Source organism: Phodopus roborovskii, unplaced genomic scaffold (assembly GCF_943737965.1).
Source record: "Phodopus roborovskii unplaced genomic scaffold, PHOROB, whole genome shotgun sequence".
Taxonomy (NCBI): Eukaryota; Metazoa; Chordata; class Mammalia; order Rodentia; family Cricetidae; genus Phodopus; species Phodopus roborovskii.
In genome coordinates, this window is record NW_026126514.1 from 20,190,157 (window position 1) to 20,204,046 (window position 13,890).

At 42.3% G+C, this 13,890-nt stretch overlaps 1 protein-coding gene across 1 annotated transcript in view; it reads right to left on the minus strand.

Moving 5' to 3' along the window:
* The window catches only part of Ccdc175 (coiled-coil domain containing 175), a 49,400-nt gene extending 36,201 nt beyond the window's left edge, over nt 1-13,199 (minus strand). The window contains exons 1-5 of the mRNA XM_051196058.1: nt 13,040-13,199; nt 10,638-10,723; nt 8,356-8,467; nt 4,143-4,278; nt 1,136-1,364 (exon numbers count right to left, since the gene is read on the minus strand). Of these exons, the coding sequence (XP_051052015.1) occupies nt 1,136-1,364; nt 4,143-4,278; nt 8,356-8,467; nt 10,638-10,723; nt 13,040-13,199 (723 nt within the window). The remainder of the gene's footprint in view (nt 1-1,135; nt 1,365-4,142; nt 4,279-8,355; nt 8,468-10,637; nt 10,724-13,039) is intronic.
* Between the last annotated feature and the right edge of the window lie 691 nt (nt 13,200-13,890).

The window sequence follows — 13,890 nt, forward strand, 5'->3', positions numbered from 1 at the left end:
TTGAATGAGTGTGACAATAATCAGTATCTATGCATCAAAGTATAGACACACACGAGTGAAACTTGGTGATAAAAACATTTTCTTGAAAATTAGGGGGAAAACCCATAAAATTAAAAAAAATCAGTGTAATAAATTGACCTTTCTTCCCTTTCCATTTAGTGTTGCATTTAAGTTCAAGTTTGACTTCCTGCGCCTGAAGGTGGAAACTAGCTGAGGGTGAAAATGTCGGAAGTCTCTGAGCTTATGCCCATTCCTGCTCTGGGAAGGACACAGCAAAAGCTCTGCAGCAGTTTCCACCTTAGGCGCAGCTCTTTTCTGTAGAGGAGGAATGGAGATGGCTCTATCATTCCCAGAGCAACCAAGGCACAGTGAGAAATAAAAGAATCCAAAGCAGCAGGACAGTTACCTCGATTAACACAGCACAGCCAATGGTGCAGCCTCCACCAGGGCGGAAGAGGTGGTAGTCACCTCTGCTTCTGACCTCTGAAAGTTGCTGGCCTCATAATACAGTTTGCTTTGTGTGCAGCGGGATCTGGCAGCCCCTCTGAAGGCCATTTCTGACTCAGGTTGCTGCAGCTGGAATAGCAGGCACTGCGGGTGTTCTGCAGACATTGCAGGTGTTATGCCTGACACTGCAGGTGTTCTGTAGACATTGCAGGTGTTCTGCAGACATTGCAGGTATTATGCCTGACACTGCAGGTGTACTGCAGGTGTTCTGCAGGCATTGCAAGTGATCTGCCTGGCATTGCAGGTATTCAGCAGGCATTGCAGGGGTTCAGCAGACATTGCAGGTGATCTGCCTGGCATTGCAGGTGTTCTGCAGACACTGCAGGTGCTCTGCATTATCCTAGATTCTGTGTATACAGAAGTAGCACTAGCTAGGATGGTGGCAAATTCCTCCTCTCTATGTTGGCATGAGGCCACTACAGAGACATGGATGCTGCCCACCCATATTCTGTCTTATGAACTGAATGCACACAATTGAGTATCTTTTCCTGGAGGCTCCAAAACAAGCAAGCAAACAAAGAATACAACCATGAGCTCACTCCACTACTGTTCAGAAGTTTCTGGAAGACAATCACAAAGCACACTTACCAGCTAGCCTCCAGGTCAAATGAAAAATCCAACCACTTACCTGGGTAGCCAACTGGTCTTTCTTTTCCAAATACTCTATTTTATGTTGTTCCATTAACTCATGTGTCTGTTGCAGACATTGTTTTTGGACTGCTATTTCTTTTCTCTCAAAGTTTATTTTGGTATAGGTGTCATTTATATAAATAGTAGCTGTGGCTTTCTCTTCCAGGGTTTGGTTCAGCGACAGGACAAACTTTGCATGCTGCTTTGCCAGCTCTGCTTGCTCTACACTGGAGGAAGAAGAATGACTCTCGGTATAAGAGGACGGCATTTAGGAAAGGAGGGAACGTAAAGGCTCTGGTGACACAAGTCCTCACAGAGAGGGACATTGTGAGGCATCCTTATTTTCTAATCATCTGTGTGGTTTAAATTTAAACTTGGTAAGCATATAGGAACCAGAATAAGTGTCCACTTTGCAACTTTTTTAGCTGCTACTAAACAGTCAGTCACCTGGTGCCACCTGGCCCAACCTAGCCCCATGTGCCAGGATATGAGAGGATATTGTGGCTTAAAGAATAAGATGATTCTCTAGAGAACTACAAGACTGCCACCAACTAACAATTTGAGCTTCCATGGAAAGGCTATCATAAATGCCCTTCCCGGATAGTGAGATCAACAACTAACTTATCCATGGAGCCCTCATCTAATACCTGTTGGAAATAGGAGCAAACACCCATATATAATCACTGAGTCGAACTAGAACCTAGATGCAGATGGAGAGGACAAGACCAGGTTGCAGAGAGACAGCTGACCTGAACAAGGAGGAGCTAACGGGCCCCCAGACTGATAGCTGGGAAGCCAGCATGGGACTGACTCAGGCCCCCCTGAATATGGGTCTCAGCCAGAAGGACTGAGAAGTCTAAGGGACCTCAGACAGTGGAGCCAGGATGTATTCCTGGTGCACAAAAGGACCTTGCGAACGCATCCCCCATGGAGGGATAACTGCCTTAACCTAAAGACAGGAGAGAAGCCCTAGTCCCTACTTCACATGACCAGTCAGATTTACATGACCCCAACTGGATGGCATTCCCCTACATATGGAATTGGGGTGGGGGGATGGGAGGGGAGGGTGTTAGGGTGCATGTGAGAGGGCAGAGAGGGTAAAAGTGAGGGAGGGAGGGAGAGAGGGAGGGAGGGAGAGGGAACTGGGATCGACATGTAAAAAAAAAAGAATAAAAAAAAGAATAAGATGATTCAAAAGTTATTTTGAATGAGTGAATGAAATCTGATCAGATGAGTTTTTTGAGGCAGACTATTGAGTCAAAGAAAGCCAGCCATTCTATTATGTCTCTGTTCACCCTGATACCATAGCCCTATAGGGTGGGCCCAAGAGAAATCTAGCTGTCCTCTGGACAGGACCTCTGGAAAGATGAGGCCGCAACCAACTCTACTGCTCAGATGATGCTTGAGACCTGATTCTCATCTTGATGTGTCATGTATTTCACACGTGGTCTGTGGGCCGCATTTCCCTGAGGAAGACCTGACTGTTGGAAGAAACATCTAGCACAGAGATAATGGAGAGGTTGGAAGAAGGACCAATTGATGTCATATCTCTGTTTCACTCTTTAAAAGCTCTTGCAACATAAAGCCCCTTCCTAATATTTAGTGTCCAGATTAGAGACTTCAGGTGCGGGGAAGGGTGCTTGAAGCCTTAGGAAAATAGACATGGACTATTTGGAGATGTATTTGGCAGAGGCCAAACATCACAAAAGAAATCTATAAAAAGCATCCCGAGTGGGAGGCTTGGTGGGGGAGAGAATCAGTAGGTGTTTTGTGGGTTGAGTATGGGAAACCTGGAGAGGAAATCAGTTCAAGGATCACAGCTCTGCAGGGAAGAAACCAAGTCAACCTAAGAACCTAACTAATTTGTGGTAGTGGTGTTAGAGGTGATGGTGATTTGAGAAGCGGGCACTCCCAGACAGGATGCAGGCCCAGAGAAAACACACCCAAAGGCCTCCTCCGTCTCTAGTTTCCCAGCAATGAGCAGAACCAGGAGAGTCTCACCAATACTTAGCAGAGCCTGTGAAGACCTGGATAATGCATCTTCCTTTGAAAAGCAGAACAGATGTGATTATGGCTTTATAGTCCTGTCTCATCAATCCACCACCCTCTGTTGTACCTTGTCTTTCCCTGAAGATTTGTCTACAGCAGAGATTTTCCTATCATGAAGAACTGCAGGATGAGCATCACCTGGAATCTATTAGAAATGTTGGTCTTTATCACCACTCTACTACCAACTAAACCTTTGAGATCACAGAAGTCTTCATTTTAATAAGCCCTCTCAGGATCCTGATGCTCATTTAAGCCCCCCAATCACAGGAGCAGAAAGGTGTGACGTCGCTTGATGGATCTGGCTGAATCTTCTATTTCTGGTTGTTGGTTCTGAAGGCCTAGTTTGGAAAGCAAGCCAGTGGGCGTTGAGATCTTACCAGTCCCTGTGCACCAACTTCCATGCTATGTTGGGGTTCTTTGAACATTTCTCAGTATGGAATACCAACACGCTGATATTCATGCATGAGCCTTGCACATTTGCTCAAAGTGATAACTTAGTCTTCAAACATTTTATTGGTTTTCTCCTTTTAGAATAAATCTTCCTCTATGTGCTTGGTTGAGTCAGAAGTTCTGAATCCTGTCTTACAGATGGAGCAAATGAGGCCCTTGGGATTGGTTCAAGACAGCCACTCAGAAACAAAGAAAGAGTGCCAGGAGACCCCAGACTATAGGCAGTTATATACACTGTCTCATGAACTTTCCATAAACTCTAGCACCAGCTTCATCCTCCAGTAGATTATAGGCAAGGAAATGAACTAGACAGAACTGGATTGATATGCACTTACAATATAATTCCAACAAGAGGGCTTGTCTTGGAGCAGGGTGGATTGCAAACCTACTTCTATCAGAGCAGAAACTAAAACACCTGTCAACCTTGGGCAGTGCCTTGGAAATAAGCATATAGTTCGCCAATGAGTACTCCCAACCTCTAAAATACTGAATGAAAAAATACCTACCCCAGAGCTTCATTCACATCCTTCAGATCACTTATCCTCTTCTTCAGAAACTCCATTTCATTATCCATCCTTTCGATCTTGGTTCTCAATTGATTTAGCTCAAAAATATTTATTCTGCGAGCATCTCTGATACATTCTTAAAAGCAAGTGAAAAGATGACTATCATTTGAGGAGCAGCAACAGTAGATGCTCTTTCTATCCCGAAGAGAGCTGTCTTTCATTGAAATACTCCCTTCACCATACTTCTGCACCAGGAATCTGTACTTAGCCACTTGAGGCATCTCAGTCTTACTGACATCTGCTGCTGTTGGGGTGTAACCAGCTTCTGTGCTCCGACAAGCATCACAGGGCAGAGTCTGGCAGCAGCTGGCTCCCACTGGCTCCACACCTTTCTTATCTCCCGCCTCAGACTTTCTGCTGTCTCCCAGACAGCATTGTTTTAGGCACCACACCCATGCATGTGTGGTCAGAAGTTCAGGAGGAAGGACAGTCATTGGAACATTGGTAAAAGGAAACATGGCATGCATACTTATTTCCTCCTCAACAGTGGATGCTATTGAGAAGTAACTTTACTGGAGCAACCACGGAAGCCTGGAGGGGAGTGGTTCTCAGCCTGTGGGCAGTGACTCCTACAGGGGTGGCATAGCAGATATTTACATTACAGTATTTATTTTATAACATTATATATAATATTATATAATCTGTTTATATTACACAACAGTAGCAAAATTACAGTTATGAATGAACAACAAAATAATTTTATGGTTAGAGGTCACCACAACATGAAGGACTGTGTTAAAGGGTCACAGCATTAGGAAGGTTGAGAACCACTGCTTTAAAGTGTTATTCAACCTGTGACATACCAAGAGTGAATACACTTCCACACAACAATCCCCAGCAACTAGCTGATAGCTCCCCTTAGAGATTCAGGCTATTATCCCTCCCCAGCCTCCACCACCTGGTATATCTCTTTTCTAGGTCTAGATAAATTGTTTGTGGTCTCAAACTTTGTGTCTCAAATACACATCTCTATCCCCAGGTAATCCTGTTAAACTGTAGGCTCTGCTGCCAAACAGAAGTCTGCGTGATGCCTGGAGATTTTGGTCTCTAACAAATCTTCCCTTGCTGCATCTGATGCTGGTATAGAGCTAAATAAACTTTCTTAACTATGTGTACAGCCTGAATCATGGAATTTACAAGCTAAGGAGATGTGTATTTTTCCTACTAACATATTTTTTCTGTTTATATAAATATAGCTCAATCTGGAAAATAAAGAAAAGCAACTGAAGAAAGTAAACCAGAAACATTTTTCTAACTCTCCCTTTGATGCAGATCAGTTAAGTCTGTTTTTCACCTTGTGTACATGTATCATTGTATTTTTCTTCTCAAAGAATGTAACGCCAAGAATATTGCTTTATTATATAACCTACAGTACTGGTTGGAGGGTAGAACTTTCACAGAAAAGTTAACAACAAAAGTTTATTAAAAAGTGTTACTAACTACAGCAAAGGATTAAAGTAACAATAAAGTAGCAGCTTTAGCCGTAAGAGGGAGCCTTGGTTATAAGGCTGTGCTCTATGGGATGGCAAAGAAATGCTGGGCTGCTGGAACTTTCTAGAAATCTCCCTAGAATGATAGAGGATTTGTTCACACAGGCTCCTCTACTGCCAAAGCTGAACTTCAGTCATAGCAAGAGGTGGGGGGATGTTGGCTAGTTTTATAACAGTTTGATGCAAGCTAGAGTTATCTGAAAGAAGGGAGCCTCAGTTGAGAAAATGTCTCTGTAAGATCCAAATGTAGGACATTTTCTTATTGGTGATTGATGGGAGAGAGCCCAGCACATCGTGGGTGGTGACATCCCTGGGCTGGTGTATCTGGGTTCTATGAGAAAGCAGGCTGCTCAAGCCATGAAGAGCAAGGCAGTAAGCAGCACCCCTCCACCCCCTCTGCATCAGCTCCTGCCTCCAGGTCCGCATCCCATGCCCCCTCCCCTCCTCCACCCCCCCACCCCCCGCGTTTGAGTTCCTGCCCTCTGTAAGATTCAGCTCCCATACTACCAAGCAAACATCAAAATGCAGATGTAGAACTAAGAGTCAGTAAGTGGATAATTGTCACATCTGTCTTTAAGATAGGTGTTTTATGCCAAGTGAGATGTCACATGCCTCTAATCCCAGCACTAGGGAGGTAGAGCAGATAGCCTGGGCTGGATGAAACCCTGTTTTAAAACTAACAAACACAATCAAAGCTAAAAATAAAATAAAATAAAATGCAAACAAACAAAATGTTGCTTTTCTCATTTGAATTGCTCTTTCAAGGTGGGCTCCTTGGGAAATAGACTCTAAGGTTGTGTGTAGAAAATGTGTAATACTTTCAGGGGTATCTCTGGTGGGGTGAAGGTGAAGACTGCCGAGGGGAAGTCAAATCATGAACACATTTACAATTGGTCCATGCTGACACAAGAGAGTCATACTGGCTGATCACTGAACACACTCTGACTCAGGGAGGGGCTGTCCCGTGGGCAGGGGCTGTCCACCTCTGTTCCAGGTGATTGTCAGAGAGGAACTCAGTCATGAGTCTCGGCTGACACTTCTTGCAGCTGGGAAAGTAAAGTTGGATCCTGGACTGACACCAAAACTTTCACTAAAAATTATTCAAAGAGCTACATTTAAGACTGGACTTTCCTAGGGACTGGAAATATGGCTTAGTAATAGGATGCTCCTCTAGTGTGTGAGAGACCATGGGTTTGATCTCCAGCACCATAAAATCCAAATCAAAACATTTAAGAGACACTCTTAGAAGAAAAGATGGGTTTGAAGTCAGTGTTTTTTTTTTAATTCACACACACACACACACACACACACACATATATATTTTAAATGTATGTGTATGTGTGTGAGCCTGTATGAGTTTAGGTGAACCTTGTGAATGTCTGGTGCCCATGGAGGCCAGAAGAGAGAGCTGGAGCCACTGGGACTGAAGTTGCAGATGGTTGTGAGCTGGCTGTGATGCAGAAGCTAGGAACTGGTCCCAGGTCCTCTGCAAGAGAAGCAAGTTATCTTAACTATGGAGCCATCTCTCCAGGCTTGGTTAAAATCTTTATGTCAATGGATTTGGGAATGATTTCTTTGATACAATACCCAAAGCATTGCAAACAAAAGAAAAGGTAGATAAGTTAGACCATCAAATTAAAAGCTTGTGTCAAACAAAGGCCACCATCAACAGAGGATAAGGATGAGCTCTGGAGTAGAAGTGAGTGTTTGTAAGTGATAGATCTAGTAAAAGGTTAACATTGAGAGTGATTTAAAACTCCACAACACTCAATGATAACAACAGTTACTATAAAGACAAAGGGCCTGGGTAGACAGTCTTCTCCAGAAAATACAGTGATAACCAACAAACACAGGAAAGGACACTCACAGGCACTAGTCATTGGAAAAATTCAAATTAAAACGACAATGAGAGTCTAATTAATGCTGAATAGGCTAGGTCTCATTAAAACAGACAAAACCATAAAAAGCAAGCAGGATGTGGAGGAAATGAAGCCTTGTGCATTGCTGGTGGCTACCCATGATGGCTGGCGTGCAACTGCATGAAGAGTTATCATACAATCCAGCTACTCCTTTTCTTGATCTAGCGCCAAAAGAATTAAGAAGAAGAGTACATCTGTGCATTTGGACATGGTTCATAAACAGCATTATTCACAGCAGACAAAAGTCAGAGGGAGCACACAAACATGAACAAAGTATGGTGGGGTATATACCGTGGAATGTTGTTCAACCTTGAAAAGGAAGGACATGCTGACACACGCTCCCATATGCATAAGCCTTGAAGACATTAAGTGAAACAAGCCAATCATGGCAAGACTACTTATGTGATGTACTTAAAGTTGTCAATGTCATATAAGTCAAAAGTAGAACGTGGATGAGGACATCCACAGTGCCTAACTTGTGCGTGTAGCTATTCATCAAAAATGAGCTGATCCATTTCTTAGTCAATTGAGCAGCAAAACTATGCAAATTATATTTCTATATAGTATATTAATCCACTTAAAATAAAATGGGAACCCACTATGGATCATAATGTTCATATCAGGTCGTGTGTCTATGGATGCTTATATAGGTAGCACAACTATAAAATCCTTGCTTCAAAAGCACGTGGTTCTCTTTTCCTATGACAGGCACTGAAGCTTTGCCGCTCGTGACCTCAGAAGTACCTTCCACCTCCCGGTTGATGCTGTTGGGCACAGTCTCCAGCAGAAAGTAGAGCCTGCTCAGTTCCATGCTCTCAATTTCCAGAAGCTCAATTGTCTTTTTCCTCATTTCTTCCTGAAAAAAATAATTATACCGTTAAAAAGGTAATGCATCAAAATAACAATGTTACCTTCCTAAGAAAGGGTCTGTTTTGGGTGTTTGAAACATCACCCCCACCAGACCTCTCCTGCTGCTGTTTTTATGTGGCAGACAACAGGGAAAGATGATGGCCTATAATCAGATTTTAATCTGTTGCTGCTGATTTATCTCTTAATTTCTGTTGGTTTTCTTTGACTGGGAACTTTTTTTTTTCCTTCTGTGTACCTGTTTCCTATATCCAGTTTCAATTCATCTAAATGGAAAGAGTCCAACAAAAAGGGCGATATTAAGGAAACCACTTACTAAAAATGAAAAAGTCTCTGTAAATACCCATGTATGAACAGAGAGCAATGCTTTTTTTCCTTTAAAAGATGTGTATGCATGTACATATGTATACCATGTCTATATATAGTACTAGCAGAGGTCAATAGAGAGAACTGGGTCCCCTGAACTGGAGTTGTGTGAGTGCTGGGAAGCAATCCCGGGTCCTCTGCAAGGGCAGCAAGTGCTCTTAACTGCTGAGCCATCTCTCCAGGCCACACACTCTTCTTATATTTATAAATCTAAATAGTCTTGTGGGGGTTGATTTGTTTGCTAGGTTTTAGATACAAATGCATTTAAAGGGGGAGAAACATTAAAAAAATCATCTTTTAAATAATAATAATAATAAAACTATAGCTATTTTGTAACCCAAAAAATTTCATTGCATTTTACCAACTAAAAATCTGATGACAAAATTGTATATGCTATCATGAGCAGTAGAGGGGTCTGCCAAGCTGAACACTGGAACCTAAAAAGAAATTCTTCCTTCTCTACCACACTTCCCAGTATCCTCTACTGCCAAAGCTCAACATCAAGTCAGTTGTGGGGGGAGGGTATGGTGGGTAGTGGTGTGCTGGCTGGTCTATGTCAATTTGACACAAGCTAGAGCTAGCTGAAAGGAGGCAACCTCAGTTCAGAACCGCCCCCTTAAGATCCAGCTGCAGGACATTTTCTCATTAGTGTATCATTTCTGCAAAAACACAAAATCCAATGCAGATATCACTTGTACTCTGAAAGCAAAAGAATTAATTGTGAATATTTTAAGGTAGTAGAGTTGGTGGCAATATTTATTTACTTACTTTTACTTATTTAATTACTTTGTAAAATTTCTAGGGTAAACATGTATTGCTTTTATAATAGGTATTGATCATTTTTTTTAAATGGAGGGATTTATGTGTGCTACTTGAGAGATTTCATGGCTTGCGTATTAAGCAGATGGGGACTAGATTCTTTAATTAGCCACAATGGAAACCTTGACTTCTATATATATACTAAGAAGAATGTGGTGCTGTGTTGTGATTACACACTTGTTTAAAATTATATAAAATATAAGTAAGAAGCTGCTTATTTGTGGACTAGAGGTCACTTGCTTCACAGCCCTTTCTACCCTTTTAGACATTTGTTGTATAATAAATTTGTATTCACCATTTTTAAAATCAAATAAAGTCTCCACTGTTTCAGCTGAGAAAACATTTTAAGCATCATCCAAAGATGACAAATTGATGTGTCTGTGACACCCCAGGAGGACATTTTAGAACATTTCTTTGATCTGGCTTCTCTAGGGACAGGCCTATATAAGGGAAGAATTTCTGACATTTCCATGACACAGTTGTCTGTCTACTTAAATCATTTACCAGTTGTGAAGGGATTTACTACTGTATATATAACCATATAAATGACTCCCCCTACCCCCACCCCACCCTACCAAGTATTGGGGTGGCTGTTGGCTAGCTGGCTGTTGGCAGTAGGTTGTTTGGCTGATTGATATTTTTGAATGGTTGATTGTAAGCATCACTTACATATTATGTGCAAGCTATTGTTCACATGGCCCACCCATTAACTGGACTCCCTCAGCACTTGTGCGGCTTTTCCTAATTGAGCTTGTCTTTATCTTTGGCACAGGCAGCATAACTCACTTTTCTGCATGAAAAATTGAGCATCAGTCTATACTGAAATTGGTTAGTAAACTGAAGAAAAACTATTTCTAACTCAGGGTAAATACTTTATCTGTTTGCATATTTAGGCAACCTGAGCACAGCTGCTTCTAATGTAAGGGTTAATGAAAGTATAAGCAAAACTCTGAAAAACATAAGATAATAAGTACCAATTTTTTAACAGCGACAGTAATGTCCTTAAGGAAGGTTTTAATTTCTTCATTGCAAGTGAAATAATCACCTTGCAGAGATTTTTCTGGAAAACAAAAGATTAGAATATTAAGATCTCTTAACTGATATTTTTTCTAGTCTTACTTGGTTCAGCCTTTATGATCTGGTTCAAATGCTGAATCTTACACTGTTTTGAATGTCTGTTGAACATTATGAATTTCCTTTGAATATGCTTCTTATTGCATACAATCTCTCATTAAATTCATCTTTGTAGACATGTCTTATGACAGGAAGAAGAGATTTCAAATAGATGAAACATCAATGATCATTTATAAACGAGAAAGAGCTAAGATGTCTGTAATGTAGGTTCAAAAGGTTTCATATCTAAACACACACACACACACACACACACACACACACACTCACAGAGTGAATATAAATTACATTGTGCCAGAAACACATACCAAATCCCTTTAGGTAAGGAATCTTTATATTATGAACTTCTATACACAACTGTGAAATGCGATTGTGAATTTGTCATTGGTTAAGTGTGGCATTGTGTTCCCATTACCCTTTGTTCATTGATGTACTAGAGGAGGTCTCCTTTCCCTTTAACCTCTGTCAGTAGGGAGTACTGAGGACATTAGTAGCCATTTCCATCTCTCAGAAGAGTGAATTGTAACATCTACCCTCAGTTCCAGGGAACTTGGACTCTCCTACAGACTATGCTCTGTATAGTTATGTGTGTTAAAGGGACACAAGTGTACTAGAGTTCTTTCTCTTTTGCTTTATGGGGTAAGTGAGTATGTGTCTATTATTGCTCTTGAATATCCTGGAGACATATACTTTCTAACTAAACTCAGAGCAAGAAATCTTTATTTTACTTTAGATTTTATTTTATATTTTAATTTATATTTTTAATTATATTTTAGATAATTTTAGTTGTAGCCCAGGCTGGTCTCCAACTTGCTACGTAGCCAAGAATGACCCTACCATCTTCTGATCTTTTTGTCTTCATCTCCCAAGTGCTGGGTTTCTCACATGCAGGTACAAGAAGTGTTAATGAAGTTTCTTCCTAAGAAAAAGATCCTGGGGTGCTGTGACAGGCTATCTTCTAGACATGGCCACTGTACTCCCAAACTCCCTGCAGCTACGGTCAGGTGCACAAGGTGCGGTCAACAAGGTCAGACAGCATTCAACATGCAGCACTAATTGAGCTCAGTGGGGGGAAGGAGGAATAATAAAGATGGGGAGAGGAAGTTTTGGGGGTGTTGGGAGGAGTGGGATGGGATGATCACGATACTATGTACACATGTATAAAATTATCAAGGAATAAATAAAAGATATTCTAATAGAAAAACACCCAAGTCTCCAGACATTACTAGCATATGAAAAGTATTTGAACACACACACTGTTCTAGAGATGAGCATGAAGAGAATTCAAGGTCCAAATTCTAACAATGACCGTTGTCTACTCGGGGGTAATTTGTGTCATTCATTATTAACATTTTTCCCCCCATGGGAATACTTGCCTCTGCTTATTCAATGAGAAGTGTGAAATTAAACTCAGTCCTCTAAGAAGGTGAAAGACAAATCACTCCAAACTGCAATCCTATCACAGAAATGCTTGTTTTGAAACAGTACGATGGCCATAGTGAATCAATGGGATGGTTTTCTCTTAGTGGTCTAAATGGTTTTTGCTCTCAACCAGAAATGCCTTTGTGGAACTAACATATTGAGATTTCTAATTGAATAAGTATAAGCAGAGGGCAAGCAGGGGGAATCAGGGGCTGGTAAAGACCTTCAAAGTCCAGTCCCATCCTGCTCAGGAACAGATTCTCTCTGCTGAGTCCTACCCCCTAAAGGTTTCACAGCTTATAAACAACCCCACTAGTCAGGAAACAAATCATTATGATCCTGGGCGAGACAGTTCAGAGCTAAAGCCCACCATGTATGTTAGCGTGGTCACACACTTAACAAGATAATTTTTGGTTTAAGTCTCCCAAACACTGTCTTTTATCTAATTTTCTTTGCCTAATAAAACAGGTGCCTCTCAAACATTCCTTCTCTTGCTTGTCTTTTAAGTTTCCAGTTTTCCACGGTAAAGAGTGGAAGGAGATAAACCCATGGGGAAAAAAAGGTGACAGGAGACAGCTGAAGTGGAAAGCAGTTGCTCAGGTCTGGGTTGATGGCCTGGATGTATCACCCTAAATGAGCCTGAGCAGGTGCGCTGAACAACTCCCTGTCTCCCATCTTTCAGGCCAACAAGGAACAGAAGGCTAGACCCGGGCCAGGGATGTTGCAGTGTTAGGAGAAGAATGCCTGCCCGGATTCCTGCCTGCCAAGAGTGGAGCAGACCACCATCTCCAAGGAAGACTCCTGCGTCTCTAGAACTTCTCACCCACAACTAGGAGCTGCTCTAATGCGGCAGCCGCTACGGAGGAGCCCAGAGTGCTGGGGAAGGTGCATAGCTCCAGGGAGAGGCTGGTGGAGACTGAGGCACTCCGCGTGACCTTCTCGCTGACAAACCCCTTGTCGGGGGTCCAGGAGCGAAGGGCCATCTTGCTTCTGGGGCCGGCAGTGCCCAAGGCAGAGGACCACGGTTGCCAGGGGCAGCGATGACGCTAACGTCTCCCGGCGCCCCCTTGTGGCCCCCACCTGTGGTGGGAAACGCCTTTGGTTCTCTTTACCACCAAAGCCTAAATGGTCCCTACTCTTCAGCTACTCTGTCGTGCTCCGTTTCCTTACCTTTCGTACACACTACTTTTGGGGACAAGGACCACACGTGAACGCCTCAGGCCTCTCCATATAGTAGCTGTCTTAACCTACACGGAGACTTTATGTGGCAATTTTATTCTAGCCACCTTACAGAGGAGGAAACTGATGCATGGGTGACTAAGTAAATTTCCGAGGCCCTATGAAGACAACACTGGATCTAAAGAGGAGTCCATCGAATCATCACACTAGGAGTTTACCCTCCAGGACTGTTCTGAGTACATTTTGCCTTGAATCGGAGTTCTTTTATCCTTATGCGAACTGTTTGATGACAGGGACACAGGACTAATCAGGCTCAGTGTTGCGTGTGATGATCAACTCTGCCTGTCTAGACACAAGCAAGGCGATTTAAATTCTGTTCCTAAGGTTTCTTGACAGGTGTTGAAACTGAAGTCCTATGATTGTAATACCATTAGCTGCCAACTCTGTGGTGCTTATTATGCTTCAGACCTTGTTCTGAATATGTTCCCTCCTGTG